Source organism: Lontra canadensis, unplaced genomic scaffold (assembly GCF_010015895.1).
Source record: "Lontra canadensis isolate GAN:19392208 unplaced genomic scaffold, GSC_riverotter_1.0 scaffold51, whole genome shotgun sequence".
In the NCBI taxonomy this organism is placed as follows: domain Eukaryota; kingdom Metazoa; phylum Chordata; class Mammalia; order Carnivora; family Mustelidae; genus Lontra; species Lontra canadensis.
Window position 1 is genome coordinate 4,895,041 of NW_022631045.1, and position 20,025 is coordinate 4,915,065.

Genomic DNA, 20,025 nt, shown 5'->3' on the forward strand with positions numbered 1-20,025 from the left:
TTCTTTTCCTAGATACAATTATCATTCCTCAAGGTGCTCTCTAGATTGAAGACAATTTCCATTATGTGTGCCAACTGAAGGAAAAGAATTTAGTAAAATTTAGGGTGAGAGTGAGGGAAGGAATCTGCTTTTTCCAATAAATCTGCTCTGTCTTTCTTCCTTTTTTTAGATGAAAAAAAATGAATTTTGGTTCTGCTGGTCAATGATATTTTTAGGAACATGAGCCAGTAGTTTTTGTTTTTGAGAAGTGTAAAGTATGTACTAGTCTTTTAAAATGGAAGTACAACATATTTGTAAGTCAAGTGCATACATATGAAGTGCAGAGCTCAGTGACCTTTAGAAGTGAACACCCCAACGTAACCACCTATACCTCCACAGCGCCCCCAGGGCTCCTTCTGGAATTTCCCACTTCTGCCAGCAGGGCTTAGGTTCTCCTGGCTTTGGACTTCATAAAAATGGTGTCACGCAGCATGTGCTCTTCTGTGTCTGGCTTCTCTGGCTGCTCATGGCTGCTGTCAGGTTACCTGTGCTGCTATGTGCGGCAGTTCTTTAATTCTTGCTCGCTGCTGTAGTGATAGCTAATCCTATGATTTGGTCACAATTTATCCACTCTATAATGGCGCTGTTTCCGCTCTGGGGCTATGAAGAATAATGGCACCAGGAGTGCCATTTTCCAATAAATCTGCCACCTGAGCACGTCTCTTGGAGCAGATGTGTGGGTATTTCTGTTGGGCAGGAACCCTGGATACGTTCAGCTTTAGGAGATACTGCTAAACAGCTTTCCAAAGTGTTTTTTCCAACTTATATTCCCACGAGCAGTAGGAAGGTTTCATCTGCTCATACCCTCACCCACACTTGATATTGATGGCTTTAAAAAAAAATTGTTAGCCATTCTGGTGGGTGTATAGCATGTTCCCTTCCTTTTTATTTTTATCTGTGGAAAAATGAATTGTGGTTCTGCTGGTCACTGATATTTTTAGGAACATGAGCCAGTAGTTTTTGTTTTTGAGAAGTGTAAAGTATGTACTAGTCTTTTGATCCAGAGCTACTGGGCACAAAGTCATTTTATAATTGTAGCACTATTCATTAATTTTCAAGTCTAGAACTTGCAGATAAATATGGCCAGATAATTTGTTATCTGCCATCTAGCCAGCCCACCGATTTTTAGAAACTCAAAACAGGAAGAGGCCTGTCAGAATGGATACTCTTGGAGGCAAGGGGCTGGAGGGGGAGTGCTTTAAAAACTTACTGTGGGCTGGAAAAGAAATATTTATTATTATGGACTGTGTATTTTACGGGACTCACTGAGATACATCCTTACCTAGTAAGTTCCTACTGGATTTAAAGATATGCTTTTGTGTATAACAAAGGTTCAAACATGAGCTTTATAGTATATTCATTACATGAAGCAAAGTATTCTTATAAATATGTCCATCTGTTTTGGCTTATACAGTAAGTTCATACTAATGAGAATTTATTACATATAAAGCCAGGTTTCACTAGTAAAAATCTACATTACAGACTTTCTAGAAAAGAAACACTGTTTTATTATGTTCATGTAAAGAACACCTACACTAATTGAAATGCTCAGAGGATGACCTATTCTGGTTAACTTGTTTTCTGGGAAATAACTGGTTAATCAGAAAGGACATCCACACTCACCTGTGGCAGTGAGGACATTAGGAGGAAAACACTTGACAAAAACCAATTATCTTGTGGTTTGTGACACCCGATCTTGTGATTTTAGCACTGAAAGTATTCTGATTAATCTTAAGTCTTTGTTTATCTGGGTTGTGGTTAATCAGGACTTCCTTTATCTGCAAACTCTACAAGTAAGCCGATTTTCTATTATGCCTTCACAATTTATTTAATGAGGAGATTAGAAAGATTTAAGTGGCAATTTTTATAGAAAGCACATACATTCTACAGAATAAAACATATAGATGATCATCACTAAATACTTCTTCTGTGAAAGAAAAAATGTAAAAGGATGTTTGAGGATACCTGGGAGCAGTTATTCTTTTATTAAACATTAACTCCTGTTATCTGCAACATTTCTCCATGTTCAACCAATGTATACTTCTTATACTATTAATCTGCACCTTTAAAAAAATAAATGCTGGATTAAGGTAAACTTTTGCACAGTATTTGTAACATAAATTATAAATCAGTGGAAATAATAAAATTTTCTTTACAGTTCTCAGTATTCTGACATAGCAAAAAATATTTTTTAGATACCTATTAGGTCGCTAGCTGCTCTAAATGCTGAAATAGGGTTGTCCAGGAAAGAGAAGATACTGACCTTCCTATTTTAAGGGATTCCTTGTTTCTTGAAGTGCCATCTCACGGCAAGGTTAAATACTGATTCACGTACTTCACAAAGACGACCCTCCTTAGAAGAATTTGTTCTCCTGCTTGCTGATGTGAAACTAAACTATGACTTTCAGTTACAAGGTAATGACATGTTAGAATTGGTGTCTATGAATAAAGACAATTTTATACCTGTTTTTCAAGAATTCAGTATTTTGGGGGCGCCTGGGTGGCTCAGTGGGTTAAAGCCTCCGCCTTCGGCTCGGGTTCTGGGATCAAGCCCCTCATCGGGCTCTCTGCTTAGCGGCGAGCCTGCTTCTCTCTCTCTCTCTGCCTGCCTCTCTGCCTACTGTGATCTCTGTCTGTCAAATGAATAAATAAAATCTTGAAAAAAAAAAAAAAAGAATTCAGTATTTTTAACCCCCAAGGAGCCAGGAACCACACGTAGCAGTGTGGACATACAGCAGGCGCCAGAAACGGACCTGTTCCAAGGGACCCTAGATCCACCCAGTCCTGCTTTCCCCCAAGTTATCCTCAGCTGGCAGCCCCATTCTTTGGGCTGTTCAGGCCACATCCCTAGACGTCTTTGCTTTCTCTCACAGCTCATGCTTAGTGTGCCCCGGCAAATCCCCTCAGCTTCCCCATACCCACCATACCGACCTTCTCTTCAGCCTTCCACGCCCATCCCCGGCGCTAGCACCCTTCTCTCTTGCCTGGCCCAGTGCCATGGCCTCCCGCCTGGCCTCCCTGCTTCTCCCGTTGCTCCCGTGGGTGCCTCTCCACACAGGAATCCTAAGAAACTTTATGAAAACACGTTGCAATTTGCAGCAAATGCGTTAAAAAATACTGGCATGATTAAATTCTTAAAACGCCCGACTGAACTTCTCTTTCTCTAGTTATTTTCAGGAATGAAATAGTATTTGTTTCTGTTGCATGTAATATAAATTCTCACACTTTTGCTTCCTTCTATCCCTCCTATCGACTTCTTGATTTTTTGCTTAATTTGTTAGATACTATGAGAATTTAGGCCCCGCTTATTATTATTCAGTTCACTTTTTTATATTGTTATCTTTTTCATAGTCTTACCTTTTCTTTTTTTTAAGATTTTATTTATTTATTTGACAGAGAGAGACACAGCGAGAGAGGGAACGCAAACAGGGGGAGTGGGAGAGGGAGAAGCAGGCTTCCTGATGAGCTGGGAGCCCAAAGCGGGGCTCAATCCCAGAACCTGGGTTCATGACCTGAGCCAAAGGCAGATGCTTAACCATCTGAGTCACCCAGGCACCCTTCATAGCCTTATTCCTGATACTTGAGTTTTCTTTTAAACATATTGGCCACAATTATGTAGAGCTGATTCTGTGTTTAATCGGCTCTGCAGCTTATTCCGAGTCCTTTTACACCATAATTTCCTGTTCTTTAAGAATCTTAATTGGGGCAACTGGGTGGCTCAGTCAGTTTTAAGCTCAGCTTTCAGCTCAGGTCATGATCCCGGGGTCCTAGGATCAAGTCCCGTATCGGGCTCCTTGCTCAGCGGGGAGCCTGCTTCTCTCTCTCTGCCTTTGCCCGCCACCACTCTGCCTGCTTGTGCTTTCTCTCTCTCTCTCTCTCTGAGAAATAAATAAATAATATCTTTTTTAAAAAAAGAATTCGAATTCCCTTTTTCATTGGCTGCATATTTAAACATATGTGCTCATTTTATACATATGTAAGTGTGCGTCTACATATTTACCTCACAATTATTTTCAAAGAGAGTACTTAAGTGACATATATTTAAAGTCTCTGAATATCTGAAAGTGTCTTTCTGATCTCCTTGAACTTTGGTGAGTACAGAATTCTCAGCTCACATCCCCAACCCCCCGCCCCCATGCCCCAAATCCTGCAGATGTTCTTACACTATCTTCTGGCGTTCAACATTTCAGAGACAACTAATATAAGAATACGTTTTGTCTAACGATAGCTTGTTTTCTGTCTGCCGGGCTGCTTTTAGGATATTTTCTTTGTTTTGGAAATGTTAGCGTTCTGTGAGGCTGTGGTGAGGAGCTCCTCTCTTTGGATTACTTTCGCCGGGTCCTCAGCAAAATGTTTTTCATCCACAGAGCTGGGACTGTCTTTAGCCCAGTACAGTTTGTTGTTGTTGTTGTTGTTACTCTGATTACTGTTTATGAGTTCTTTTAGGTCCTCTCAGGGAATATCACTGGCTCATTCGGCGTACATTTACTGAACGCTCACCGTGTACCAAGGTTCCTGCTTCTCAGGAGGGCTCCTGGTGCAGTGTGTTAGCTCCCCGCTCTGTTTTCATTGATCAGCTTTCTTTTGATTTTTATCTCTTTATTGCCTTTACAGTCTGGAGTAACAACTCAAGTTTCCACTTACGTTAGTACTTAGCCTGAAGACGGGACTGAGTCTGTTCCTTCTACTTTGAACGTAAATTTCAGTTTTGGGACTGTATTTTTAGGTTTTTGTTTTTTTTTTTAAATAATCTTTCCTTATTGCATTCAACTCCCTTATTATTCCTGCTTGCTTCTTAGTCAGACTTTTTAAAAAAAATCCATGCCTTATTTCACATACTTCAAGTTTCTTTGATTTGTGAGAGCACAAAGCAGATGTTTTCGAGAACTCTGGTGTTTTCTGAAGAAAATACTCTAGCCCAGCAGCATCACCTTCCCCTACGTCTCGAATGCATGTCACTCTACCTCACTGCAGAATCCCCTCTTAGATCCCATGTTATTTTGTTCGTGGGTGTCCCTACTCTTGAATGATGAGACGGCTTTATAAAACCATTTGGGAACAGACTGGGATCTGACTCTCCTTGCTTGCATTGACTTGCCAATTCGTTATTACCAGAGTTCTCCTTCAAGATTTTAACTGGCATTCTTACCTGAATTAAATCTACACTACTTAACTCAGGAACTCAGTAGGGAAAAGAGCTGGAACTGTGGAGTGTCACAGCATGAGAACGTCATCTCCGTATCATTTCTTACTTTGGTTCGGAAGAGCCATCACAAGGGGCCCACTTGGCATTTGTCTGATCTCATCTTCAAGCCAAGTATAAAGTTAAGACTGGTCTGGCCCCTTTCCCAGTGTTACTCCCTCTCCAGCCTTCTGTCTGTTATAGCCACGGCCTAAAATCGAGACCTCCCCACCTGCTCCTGGTGTTGCTGCCTTCAAACTGCTGCTGCTTGGCCGTGACCACATGGAGGTCAAGTGATCTGCTCCTCACCGGCTTGAGGGCTCTGCCTTCCATTCCCTGCTTCTCTGTGTAAGGGAGACCAATGTGATTCTACTGGGTTTCATGCACTTCCTGGCTAGTAATGCTATTTCTTAGGGAGGTTTCTGAGTTGTCACTAGTACTGTCATTCATAGGGTCTGATCGCACTCCACGTAGCACAAATTCCTCAAAGCTTCTCGCATGTCACACGCACTCTTCCCTAATTTCTCCTGTCATATGGGTTTTCACCATTTACAACATTTTGCTATTTTAACATGTTCATGGTCATCTGGTGAAGACTGAGGTAGAGGCCTGAGCTCAAGCAGCCTGGAAGTCAGGACTATATTTCCAGGCTGCACTTGGTTGAAGTTGTCCCTCAGGGGCTACTAAGGCCATGTACTGAGTGATGAGCCATTTGGGGGCTAAGAAGAGTAACTGGCACTTTACTGTTCTCCCTGAAATGCAGACGTTTCCTAATGTGGCTGTTTCCACCTTTCCTCTCCATTTGCTCTGTACTCTCACATTAGCCAACACACCTTTTCTCTCGGCTTGGGTTGTTGCCCTATACAGATGACCTTAAAAATGTAGACATAGATATATATACAGATACGCAACCTCTCTGGTCCTAATCTTGCCCCTGAACTCCAGATTCACATCTTAAAATCTTTGAATATCACAGTTAACATTTTTACGTAGGTGTCTCAGGAGTGAGAAAACAGGATATCCAGACCAAACATCTGCTTTCTCCACAAGCCTCTCCTCTTCCTGACTTCCCTATGGCTGTTCTCTAGGGCTTGAAAACCTCACCATTCCCCTCACCTCACATTCAATCAGTCACTCTCTTCCCATCCTACCTCCAAACTGTCCTATCCTTTCCATTTTCACTTCCATTACTCTGGCTCAGGTTCTTACCACTTCTTACCTGGATACTGAAAGTAATTTTAATGATTTCATTTCAGGGTTTCCCCACCTCTTTCTTCTATGATACTTTCTCTCTCCATGGTTAAGAAGCCTCCTAAAGAAGGTACAACTTTACAACTCCCTGTCTCAGGCATGGTCACACTCCTCGCTGATTATGGAATACAGTCAGCACGGTGCTCAAGGCCCTTGGGGGTTCAACTTCCCCTCATTTTTTTCTCCTGCTCTCCACTGCCCCCAGCTCCATCCCCAAACTCTGAACTCTAGTCCTTCTGGACTGTTTGTCGTTCCCCAAACAGCCTTGTATTCAAGGCTTCTTCCTCTGCTCATAGGTTCCTTCTGTCTAGACCAGAGCTATGCAGACTGCCCTTGGTGAGTAAACACTTGCTACTGGTCCATGATGAAATAAGTTACAGAAGTGAACAGCAAGCATTTAAAAACTGGCATGGCGATTTGACAGAGTGCTTTTATGTTTGCTGAATCTAATATTAAATAATACAGGTTTGTATCTTGTACGTTCATTTTTATATCTTTTCTTCAGGAGTTCATTTCTATTTTATTTTACAGAAGCATTAGTTCATGGTCAATGAACAAAACCTGGCCTCTCTCCAAGGAAGGTTTGAGAAGCTCTGGTCAAGACTGTTCCTCCATCCCCATCATGAGAAGAGCTGCCAATCGAAACCATGCTCATCCTTCATGGCCCAGCTCAAAAGGCATTTCCTCTTTTTCCCTAACTGCACAGCCAAGAAATTGATCACACATTTGTCTACATAACATGGCACTTTATTTAAAACACTGCTGTGCCATTTACCATATTGTCTTCTATGACAACTACACATGTATTTTCTATCCTAAGTTAGTCATTGAAGGCAAGAAACCTTAGGCAAAAGAGATATTCAACAAATGTCTACTGGATGAAATACACTTAGTATTAATTAGGGAATAATTAATAAATAAAATAATAAAAAAATAAATAAAGGGAATGGGGAAATGCTTTCCATTCTTTACATATGAATAAAGTGGGTGCTCGGAATAAAGTCTAAATTCTCTGCCTGGCACCGACCTGCCTCTTAGCTCCAAGTCCTTGGGTGCATTTTACACTAAGTGGAATCTTTTTTTTTTTTTTTCCCAAGATTTTATTTATTTGACAGAGATCACAAGTAGGCAGAGAGGCAGGCAGAGAGGCAGGCAGAGAGTGAGGGGGAGAAGCAGGACCCCCGCTGAGCAGAGAGCCCGACGTGGGGCTCAATCCCAGGACCCTGAGATCATGACCTGAGCCGAAGGCAGAGGCTTAATCCACTGAGCCACCCAGGTGCCCCACTAAGCAGAATCTTGCTCCCACTTGAAATCAGCCATCGGCTCACACCTCAGACCTCAGTGTCACGCTCTTGTCCGTGCCATGTTCTCTGTTGGGGCATCGTTTACTCTTTCCTTTAACTGATGAATACCTCATGTACCCTTCAAGAGCCAGCTCATGTATCCTTTCCTGACAAATCTCTCCTAGAACCCCTCTCCTTTGGTTCCACTGCCTTCTCTGCATCTGTCTACCTAGACACCTACCATACTCAACTGAAATGATCTGTTTAGGTGCCCGTCTTTCCCACTCCCCAGAACTATAGCCTTCTTGAGGACAGGGACAGTATCCTGTGACTCTCTGGGGCCCCAGTGCCCTGGCACAGTGCACATCACACATCAATATTCAAAAACACTGTTTGTCTCAGCCTAAGCTCACTTTGAACTGCTCAAGGAAAAAAAAAAGAACATAATTGCTGGTTCATGGAGATATCATGCTAGCCAAAGCAATCAGAGAAAGGCTAATTTCGTTTAGCCTGAGAATGAAATTACTGATTGTAGATCAGCAAAATGCTGGAAAGAAGAGATGATTACAATCAGTGGCTTTTTTGTGGAATGGATATATTCTTTTGTCAGGGATTGCTGTCGTCAGACATTCAGATTCTGAACCAAGCACAACTGAAGTTATGACAGACTCTGTTCTAATAAGACAATTTTTGCTATTGATTCCTAAAATGTCCAATACCCAGGACCCTATAGGGATATCCCCTATAGAATCCAGTCAAGAAGCAAAGGGAGGTCACTGGTGACGGCGATCTTAATTGAGAAAGCCAGGAGTTGCAACAGACACAGTGTTGGAACAGACATTGTAACAGGAGTGACGACACTCCTTTTCCTCACATCTCTGCCCTGCTGTCCGGAGCCCGTGTGTAGGCTTGAAGCCGTACTTTGAGAAGTCATCTCAATGATGATTTGCTAGTTCCTGGCCAGACGTTTTGCTGTTCACCAAGGAAACACCCATGGTTACCGGGATTCCACAGCAACCTCAGCACAGCTGGGAGCTATTAGTCAATCAGAGCCACACAGGACTGGCAGACGGTGGCGAAAGGGGAACCAAACAAAGCCTTCTTGTTTTGGTTACAATCTAAAGACTCATATTCCACTGAGGCCCTGTCTACCCTTGGCCGGTAGCTGTGTTTTGAAGTAGCACTATCTGTCTACGTGGAAGACTAGAATGCCCCCAAGAATAACACATCTGTGGATTTAAAAAAAAATACATGTGTGTGTATGTGTGTGTGTGTGTGTGTGTGTGTATACATATATGTGTATATATATATGGAAACACTCAAAAATGCGATGTTGGTATCTGGATAATGATGCAAAATGCTTTACGAGTATATGTGAGAATGATTCTTTTCATGGAATTGCATAGTTGGCAGGGGATAACAGAGGCCTAAGAAATAACAGGGACCCGAGCTTTGGACTCAGATACCCGCTTCATGGGCCACATAACCCAGGCCGAGTCTCATCATCTTTCTACTCTTCAGTTCCCTCAGTACAAAGTGGGAACAAAGTAGCTATATTCCAGAAGACTGTAAGAATAGACGGGTTACATGCCTCAGCTTCCGTATCTATCCAATGTAGAAAACAGCTCTTACTGGTTGTCATAAGGACTCACCAGCACAAGACATGGATGTAAAGGAGGTGACTGGGTGTCTGGCTTGCAGCCCAGGCTGATGAAGAAGAGCAAAAACTAGGGAAGTAAGGATGAGACAAATTCTTCTGCAGAGAGCGCTGCATGCTAGGCATTGTTTTAAATGGTTTGCGTGTATCACCTGAGGCAATCTGCATAGCTGCCCTATTATCTGTCGTTGCATTTTCCAGAACCTGGGCTGTCAGGCCGCATAGCTGGGCGCTCTTAGTCACTAAGAGACAACAATGACGACGACGATGGAAGAAATTGTGAGAATGCTGTGGTAACGTAAGGCATCCAGCATAATGTCTGGCACACGGGAATTGCTCAGTAAATGCTTGCTAGTATTAACATGCTTGTATTACTTGTGAAGATTTGGAGAGATGGTAGTTCTATAACAATTTTAGGTTCTCCTCTGAGGATTACATCATTTTTTTCCCTTTCTTCTATCTTAAAACTCTTTCTTGCTATTATTTAAGCCTAGTTTCTCTTTTTCAGATTTCCATAGAAGAAGAGAATAAAAACATCCTTGAAATAATTAAGTTACTCTATTTGAGGATATCTAGAAAGTTATTAACCCCAAGCCCCTTATGTTTTTTTTTTTTTTTAATAGTTGTCTATTTCTTGTTTTCTATCCCTTTAATTGTATTTTTTGCTTTTCTTTGAGCCCTTTGTGATTTTCTTTCACATCTCTCTTTGAAGATGGGAAGCAAAACTGGATACTGTTTCTGAAACTGGTCTCATCACTGTGGGCTTTAGCAGAAGTCATTCCTTAATGGCAACCCTAACTCTAACCTAGGCTTGATGGGTGGCCTAACTTGAAGAAGTCACAGTAGTGGGTTTACCTTTTCTTCCTTTGGCTGACCTGGTGAACATAGTATCCATTTATCTTAAAGGGCTGCTGTGAGAATTAAATGTGGTGGTGCTTATAGAAGTAACTAGAGCCTGGTGCCCAGTGAAAATCAGGACATGAACTAATACCAGATAAGGATTCTCATTCTTTCAGTTAAAAATGTATTCCTGTGGGGCACCTGGGTGTCTCAGTGGGTTAAAACCTCTGCCTTCGGCTCAGGTCATGATCCCAGGGTCCTGGGATCGAGCCCCGTGTCGGGCTCTCTGCTCAGCAGGGAGCCTGCTTCCCCCCGCTCTCTGCCTGCCTCTCTGCCTACTTGTGATCTTTCTCTCTCTGTCAAATAAATAAATAAAAAATCTTTAAAAAAATATATTCTCGTATTCCTCTCTGATGCTGTGAATCATCGGATGGCCCATTTGTACACAGAGTAACACTCTGTATTGTCTGCATATAATCATGGAATCTATGGCCAGACTGTGATCTGGTCTTTGTGATTTTTTTCAAAAGATCAATTAATTAATTAATTAAAGAGAGAGAGAGAGAGAGAGAGAGAGAGAGAGAAAGAGGACAGAGGCAGAGCAGAGGGAGAGAGAAGGAATCCCAAGCAGATTCCCTGCTGTGTGTGAAGCCAGACACAGGGCTTGATCTGAAGACCCTGAGATCATGACCTGAGCCGAAATCAATAGCCAGATGCTCAACTAACTGAGCCACCCAGGGGCCCTAAGGTTTTGATAGCCTTCTCCTTTGACACTGTCTCCTACCACACACAGGCTCTTCTCAGTCCCACTGAACAGCCTGGACTTGTACACCCTGTGTCCTATGTCTGGAACGCCCTGACTCCTCAACCATCTAGAAAATCCTTAGCATCTTTCAAGTGTGAACTCAAGCATCACATTCTCCACGAAGCCCTCCTTCGTGCCTTCCATAGCATTGTGCACATACTTCGCTATAGAAAGTAAGAAACCGTTTGCCTCTTTGTCTTCGAGTTCCTTCTTTGAGAGGAGGGACTGCATTTTATTTTTCTATCTCTAATGTCAAGAACTTCAGAAATGAATGACTGACTCAGGTACTCATTGTTCAGTCTTAGCATGAGCACAGCCTCTCACCAACCTCATCTCCTGTGAACCACTCATTTTGGCTCTTTTTCACCTCTTGCCTTGCCCTTATAATCACCCAGAAGTTGCCTCAATGCCCAGGATGATAAGAACTGGTACAGTGAGTGTCTTTGCTGGAAAAAAAAAAATCCAATCATTCCATGTTAACTTTGTTCACACAATTTGTCCATGGATTTTTTTTTTTTTAAACAAATTCTTCAAATAACAAATCTTTTGTTTGGGAAATCCTGAAGCATCTTAATTAGCATTTTGGGGGGGGGCAAGAGCAGTATTAACTGATTCTGAGACAGCACAGTCTAAAACTGAAAAAATGGCAGGCAAAACAGGGGTAGGGGGAACACAGGAGGAGATGCCAGGAGACACAGAGAGTGCATGGTCTGGATAACCCAAAATGCTCCTCTGTCTCTTTAGTCCATGACAGTAAAATGATTTGTAGGATAAGAATTCTATCTGTGACTTTCTTGTTAAGGTGGGATGCTCACAGATCTTCTAGGAGGGGTATCAGGGAAGTCCAGTGTCTTCTAGAGTTGTTGGTCAAATTATTCTGGACAGGACAGGTGGGGTCAAATGTTCTTCCTTGGAGAACTCACCTGAGAAGGCCATGGAGTGACCCACAGTCTCACTCAAACATTTTGGCATTAGTATTTTCTGACCGGCTGATTAGGGTTTGGATAACTTTCTCTAGTAGTTTTGGGATGGGTCCAGCTTTGAACCCAGATTATTTTCTTAGTCCACTGTGGAAGGATTACCTGTAAATTATCCAGGATGACTCGGAGGGAGTGCACCTGCCGTCGGACAGCACCTGAGAACCTTTCATACGTTGTGGCATCATACTCACTCATTTGGATCTCCTTTAACCTGAAACCAGAGGGGGAAGAAAAGATAACAGCTGAAATCATGTGCATGTGGTCTTTTACTTCCATTCATCTGCTGCCAGAACTGTAGCATGGTCCTTGGACACTGAGGGTACCCTTGAGGAGAAAAGGCGAGAAGGAATGTCTCCAGCTAGGAGTTTCAAAGAAAGAAAAAGTCCAGCGGTGGGCTGGTACATGGTGAACTGGAAACCTTCTAGAACAAACAAAACAAAGTGAACCAAACAACCAGATAGCCCTGATGTATAGTATTTGCTGATTTCTGTGGTGTAGATACTCCCCTCCTGATCAATTCCAAGCTACTAACAGTAAGATCGCTGAGCACTGACTTGGAAAGAAAGGCACACCATCGGCTCTCATGAACCAGTGAGTCAGCTCTAGGGCAAACCACTGCCGGATCCCAAAGACGTGTCACGGTGCTGGCAGCTGGTCAGTTCATGTGGCAGGTTCCTAGAAGAGCTCCGTGGGTTGCCTTTAGAGACCAAGGGCAGATATTTGGTTGACCAAGATAACAGTTCAGGCCCAGAGAATGTAATTTAATGTGTTTCTATGGAGAATACAAGAGTCTTCTGAAGTTGCTGTGTGCTTTTAACAGGATAATTGTGTTTTCATGTGACTGTGGCTCTGAAGTCCTATCCTGCTAACTCAGTGCTCCTTCTCATCACTCTTCCTCATTAGCTTCCACTGCAGCCCCTGCCAGTGCACTTAGAGACCCCTGAACATGGCACACTCACCTCCTGACTCCTGCCTGGGCTGCTCCCCCACTGGGAACTTCCTTTCTCTGCCTCTTTGCCTGTAACTCCCACTTTCTCTTCAAGAGTCCGATAATGAGGACCACCTCGAGGAAGCCTGCACTGATCCCAGATCCGTTTTCTGAGGTCTCATAGCCTGTTGTGCTTCTCGCTATCAGAGCATTTCCTTCCCCTGCTATACCCATCGGCTGCCCGTCTTCCCAGCAAGGCTCCTTTATGAGAAGGACTGAGTCTCATTGTTAGCATACAGCACCCAGCACGGTACCTAGCACTTAACAGGCGCTCAAAATGGAATTAAATGAATGACTCAAATAAAAATAAGACTCAGGAATATTTAAAATGCAGCATCTTAAACCAATCATAAGGAGAAGGTTCTTTCACTGAGTGAGGCTCTCTTGGGTTTTACAGGGTTGTAGCCATAATACACTAATCTGATCACGTGTTCCTGTAAGTTTCCATACATGTAAAGGTGCTGATCCTCAGACAGGCACTAATGAAAGTACATCGACAGAAGCACAGTCTTCTAAACTGCCGTGTGTGTATGCGCGCATGCAGTGTTGGAAGGTATGAATCCCAGGTCCATACCCAAAACTCTTATCTCAAATGCAGATCTATCTTCTTGGGCTGGAACAGAAACCCCAAAAGCTGAATGGCAGTGAATGGTCTCTACTCCTCCGTGTCAGGCCAAGCACCGGGGAGAATCCAGCCAACACAGGGCAGGGGGCTGGTGGCTTGTTAGCATCACATGATGTTAGACCCACACTGCCATGGGCAGGTCTGCAATTCCTGCCCTACCACCTGGAAGGGTCGGCTGATACCAACTCAGCTTGCACGATTCCACATGAAGTCCTGCTCGACCCCTCCAGTAAAACTGATCATTTCCATTCATGACTCTTCTGTAGATACCCAGTGTGAAACCTCCACACATGATGGCTTTCGCTAGATATGTCTATTTCCCTCTATCACAGTGTTTTTCAAACTTTATTTTCCACAGAGGGATGTTTTATATTAAGATCCGGATCTACACATATGCATGTGCGTGTGTGTAGAACTAAACAAAAATTTTAATGAAAAATACATTTACTACATATGATTCACTACATGGATATTTTCTCTTCTATCCCTCTGGGAGAAGAAACAGTCTCACTTTTTCTTTGAATCTCCAGTTCCTAGCACAATGCCTAAATGCTGTTAGATAGCACTTTGAAAACTCTGACTATCAAAAGGTAAATAATAGCTGAATGGTGTTTCCCAAGGTGACCCGCCAAGGGGCCCTTCTAAATCTAATTTACTCTCTGTTCTGAAGAACAGCTAGGAATACGTGCACAGGACTTGACCTCCTAAAAATACCTCTTATGTTTGGCTTAGGCAATCTCCTAAACCTCTCTATAAATTTTCATTAGATTAAGTTATGTCTTAAGTATCAAGGCTGACAGAAGCTGGGCACCATGAACATTGCAGGATATGCTACTTCCCCACCCCGTCAAACACAGGAAGCTAATATGCTCTTTCCCAAAGAAGGGAGATTAGTACTTTTCCAAAGGGAGGTTAGGAAAAAAAAACGTGTCCTTAGCAGGGGTGGGGGAAATACACACATACATGCGTGCCTCAGGAAAGGAGTCAGGTCGCTGGTAGGTCACCTTGGGCAGACTGGCCTTTGTAGTGAGATCAGAATCAGCCCCATTTATAAGGCTACTTCTGGCGCGATCATGTTGCACCCAAAAACACACCACATGCTGTTTTAATTATGAAGAAATCTGGAAATCATATTCCAGGTTGTGTCAGCTTTCAGAAAGATCACCTACAAGGTGTTCGAAGCTGATAAATTCTTAAAGATGAAGACTGACGTGGGGAACGGGGAAAGAAAATAGGAAATTTTAGCCTCTGGATCAGATAAGCTTCCTGGTGCTAATACTCTCAAAGCCCACAAGACTAGCTGGAAATATGTCTTTCTGCTGCCTTAACCTTGATCAAAACTATAGGGCACAGCTGCTTCACATCCCAGTAATCTATGTGGACTAACTGCATTTTGTTGGCACAGTATATTTTTAAAGGGTATATTTATTGTTACGTAAGAGTCTGGGAATTTTGGTTCTCATTTTACTTTTCTTATAGGTCAGACTTAAATACTATAATTTTGGATCAGTTATGAGGAAAACAAACCTAAGCCGAGACCTAATGGGTAGGACTGATTCGTTTTACAAATGGTAATAGGTACACCTTCCATGAGCTGGCGCCCACCTCCAACGCCCTTTGAGGCACGGAAAATACCTCACCATCAATTTCCTTCATGTTTTGTTGGTTTAATGTTTCTGTCCTGCTTTCCGCATGTCTTACGCATGTCTACCTCTGTAGGTCTTCCCGAATTAAGCCTTTTTTTCCCCCAAAGTTTTAATTTAAATTCCAGTTAATTAATAGTGCAATATTAGTTTTGGGTGTATGGTTTCAGTCAATTCTTGATGTATGGGAAGAGGTATGGACTGGAATCCAGACACAAATGAATGCTAACTAGAAGCTATTCTGATGATGACAAGAGCCCATCAGTAGTATTAGGCTCTTTAAGGCAATATGGGGGACCTCGAGACTGATGGATGGGTCTGGCTGTCACTCTGGTTTCAGCCAGTTGTTTTTTTTTTTTCCAAGTTTTTATTTTAATTCCAGTTAGTTAACATACGGTGTTATATTGGTTCTGGGTATACAATACATAGTGATTCAGCACTTCCATACATCACCCAGTGCTCATCAGAACAAGAGCCCTCGTCCACCCCATCACTCATTTCAGCCATCCCCCACCCAGTCTGGTTTTAGCCAGTTTCTGAATTAAGTATCCGCCAGGCTCTGAACAAAGCATCAGTATTCAGGTGTGCATTATTCATTCCACATGTGTGCATGGGTGTTTGCCATGCACTGGGTTCAAGGTACAGGTGCTGGGATGTATCAGAGAACAAAATCCCCTGCCCTCAAGGGACTAAAAGTCAGTGGAGACGCAATCAAGTCTTCATACAAATAATAATACAGTGTGAAACAGTGATAAGGCGCGTGGAGAAAGGGGACACAAAAGGAGGGACCTGACCTCATTCTACATATGCTGAGAGTTGCAAAAGAGCTTTAAAACAGACTCTTTGATGATAGTGAAGAATTATTACTTTTTAAAGATATGATAGATGAATTGTATGTTTTTATTTTTTTAGAGAGTTCTTATCTTTCAGAGATACACGCTAAGATATTTACAGTGAAAAGACAGGATATCTTAGATTAGCTTCAAAACAACCCAGGGGTAGGGACTGGGAGTGGAGCCAGATTTTTCTTCTTGAAGCTAGAAGAACAGGTCCATAGGGTTCTCTGTATGTTTCTCTTTCCTTTTATTTATGTTTGAAAAGTTTCCTAACAGGGTGTCTGGGTGGCTCAGTCAGTTAAACATCTGCCTTCAGCTCAGGTGATGATCCCAGGGTCCTGGGATCGAGTCCCGCCTTGGGCTCCCTGCTCAGCAGGGAGCCTGTTTCTCCCTCTCCTTCTACTGCTGCTCCTCCTTCTTGCTCTCTCTCTTATAAATAAAATAAAATAAAAAGTTTTATAATAAAAAGCTAAAGAGATTCTTCAGCAGTACTAAACTGGATACTCATCAAACAGGAGTATTTATTCCATGAAAGTAGAAAGCACCCTCTTTGCTCTCCGTGTTTTGCTGTGCCCTGAGCTTCTCAGGATTTCCATGTTTTTACTTCTTCCCCCCTTTTTCATACTCCTGCTCACCTCCTGTCTTTCAATCACCTTATGGTGTTCTCTTTTCCTTGGACTAGATTCTTCTCTGCAGTAATTAGAAGATGTGTATGGTTTTCTTACTCCCCTCCCTGTTTCTCCCCTTTCCTCTCCCACAGCCACTAAATTTAGTTGTCTTATTATCAGAAATGCTCCTTGACTTCTTCCCCACCGCAGGGGCGGTGGTGCATAGAACCAGGTCCCTTATCCCTACTGTGGAAATCAGAGGAGGGGTTGTACGCTCGTGCCCAAGCACTACTGAAAGGTCTTTCTGCCTCCCCGTGAACTATGTATGTCAAAGCACTATATCTGTCCACTTGTGCAAAAACTGAGACCACTCTGAGCCTGGCAACCCTAGGAACTCAGTTGGGGATGGGAGAATGAGGCATAGCTCATGTTTTACTTCTTTCCCTAAATGGATGTTTCACTGCTTATAAGGAACATTGAGCAGTCTCCGAATTCTAACAAGATCTTTCATATACCTCGCACTTTTTTTTGAGAAGTTTAAACTGCTTTCATTTCTAACATAGGTATTTGTCCCCTAACTTCTTTGGGAGGAGGAGAGAGGAAAGTCACCCACCTCCACGAGAGCCAACTCGGACACACTGAGGGTAAATACATTGTTTCAGGGCTCCTGGGAAGCCAGCAGAATGGCGGGGAGGGACCCTTTTGCCTTATTTACCTGCTGGAGACTCGAGGCTCCCACTGCTCCCTGGCTTTCCTGAGGGTGTGGCAGGAGGGGCCTGCATTCTTGTCCCTATTGTTCTGTGTTGTTTACTTGCAGGATGTGTAAGCACAGTGTGTCATGTAATACCAGATGTTCTACGTGGGAGGAACTTCATAACACACACACACACAAACACACAAAAGCATGCTTTTTTTCTAAGGGCACCCAGCCCCTTCCATTGAGCACAACATAAAGCTGCCTCCCAAACCACTACCAATTCCCTCACTCCCGCAGGAGGTATTGTTGGGCCTTTGGTATTTTTGGCTTTTAGCTAAAGAACACATGTGAATGTCTAGCGAAAGCACCATGTGGATTCTTATTTTTTAGATGGTTCCAATCCAAATGGTCCAGATGGGTTCCGGATCATCTAAAAGCCACAGGCTCATGGTTCTGCATTTCAAGGTCTCCACCCATCGACAGGGACTCCACGTTCAACCTCGCTCCCCACCTCCCAGCTGGAACCCTTTCTCCTGGATGGGCAAGCTGGCTCTCTCCGCCACAGACCCTGTGCTTATTATCCTGCTCGTTTAGGATTCCCTTCCTGGAAGATCCAAAGCCTGGCTGAGCTCAGGCCTCAGCTCACGGACTTATCCCTGTCTACACCGGCAGGGGGCGCGGCCTCCCTACCACGTGACTGTGGCACTTAAAGAGTGTGCGTGTTTTTGAGTCCCGCTCCCTACACACATCTACAGGATTTCTGAGGGCAGGAAGGGAACCTTGCCTAGAGTTTTCTAAATTCCCTTTGGGGCCTAGGAATGGATGTGGATGGAGGGATCTGAACTTTAATTTCTCTTAAGAGCGGTCTCTGGGTTTCCTTTCTTATGGGCTCCGCTCCTTTTCCCACTCAGTGATGTGTGATCAATGCACTGAACTGATTACGTCAAACCAAGAGAACGAGGCATTATGTTCACTACACTGTCTCTGCTGGGGAGGTGGGCGCTATGGGTCTCAGTTCGTGCTGTGCAAGGTGAAGAACCCGAGGGCTCGGGGCTGCTCGGGGTCGGCTGCCTCTCAGCACCACCATGACCACCTTGCTTGAGCGGCGGCAGCCACTCACCGCTGCTGAAAGGCTTTCTGGCCCATCTCTCTGGCGGCTCTCTTCACCTCCTCAGGAACCGCGTCCTTCTCAGCCTCTGACACCTGGTACACAGTATGGCCTGCGTCCAGCCGGTATGGACCTCCTTTGCCACCCAGACCTGCGGTGTCTCTTCCCCCTGGAAGGAAACCAGGAAAATCCAGATGGTAAGTCTCATCCAGGCCACAAGACAAAAGTCAGATCGTGGTTTGAAAGCAGTTTTGTGAAGCATGTTAACTGCACCTAGTGAGTAATTAAATATTCAAATAGCCTTTTTCTGGAAACAAAGGGTACGCCCCTGTTCAGGTGCCTTTTCTCTTCTCCATCCAGCCAAAGTTTACCCATATTTCAAGGGTCAGTCCACATTCCAGGACACCTCACCAGATGACTTCACATCACAGGGATCTTTGCTGACCACTATTTATTACCTTTAATATTTATTTTATTCTTTTCTCACTAACCTTATGTGGGTAGGATTATATCTTATCTATTCCTATAAGAGCAGCTTGAACACCACAGACAACTTGGGATGCATTTGTTAATTAAATGAGCAACACTCCACATCCCTCACATATTACCTTACTTTTCCCTAAAATAAGAGATAGACGCTCAGATAGAGGATATAGTTAGCTTTGGGTACTGTCAGTTTCAGAACAGCTTTTCCAATATAAACTCAAGTCTACATGCTGGTAAGTGTACATTGTATAACACTGTATAAACTGTTTACGTTGTAAATATAAGTTAAATGCCTGGAAGACCCGACCCGGTAGGCAATACTCTAAGAAGTGGGGAGGACTCTGGCTGGCTAGACAAAGCTTGCCTTGTCCCAATACTTTCAAATTCAACTTATTTTAAAGTACTGTGATGACCTCCAAAATACAAATATTGGCTAGATTTGGCCTCTGGGCTACCAGTTTATTACCTCTGCTTTATAATGATTAAAATACTAGCAGTCAGTTTCTTTTGTTTATTCACACACAACGTGGGGCACTGAGAAGAGAACTCAACGTTGGAGGGACAGTAGCTTATCATAGCATATCGTTGTATACTACTGTTACATGGCAGAGCATTGTACAGTTAAACTGGACTGCCTGAATTTGAATCCTGTTCCCATCCATTAGTTGTCTGCCCTTGAAGGAAGTTTCTTAACTTTTTTGTGTCTCAGTCTCCTCAGCTGTAAAATGGAGATACAACATGATTTACTTCTTGGCATTGCCATGGGCTACAATGCTTAGAACAGTATCTGGTGCAAAATGAGAACTATGCAAGTGGTTGCTCTTACTATTATTATTTAGACAACTTCTGGTCACAGAGAATGAGGTCATTTCTGAGTTGCATAAAGTGGAAATTTTGAAAGCTTTTAGGCTTTTGGTTAAAGGATGTTACATTTATCTTTTCTCCCTTGGGGCCTTCATCGGTGTGATAAATTAAAAGTAAAACTCAGTAAGCACTG

At 43.2% G+C, this 20,025-nt stretch overlaps 1 protein-coding gene across 1 annotated transcript in view; it reads right to left on the reverse strand.

The window, feature by feature from the left end:
* Nucleotides 1-20,025, reverse strand: part of VWA8 (von Willebrand factor A domain containing 8) — a 329,596-nt gene that overhangs the window by 24,783 nt on the left and 284,788 nt on the right. The window contains exons 39-40 of the mRNA XM_032873943.1: nt 18,555-18,711; nt 12,140-12,248 (exon numbers count right to left, since the gene is read on the reverse strand). Of these exons, the coding sequence (XP_032729834.1) occupies nt 12,140-12,248; nt 18,555-18,711 (266 nt within the window). The remainder of the gene's footprint in view (nt 1-12,139; nt 12,249-18,554; nt 18,712-20,025) is intronic.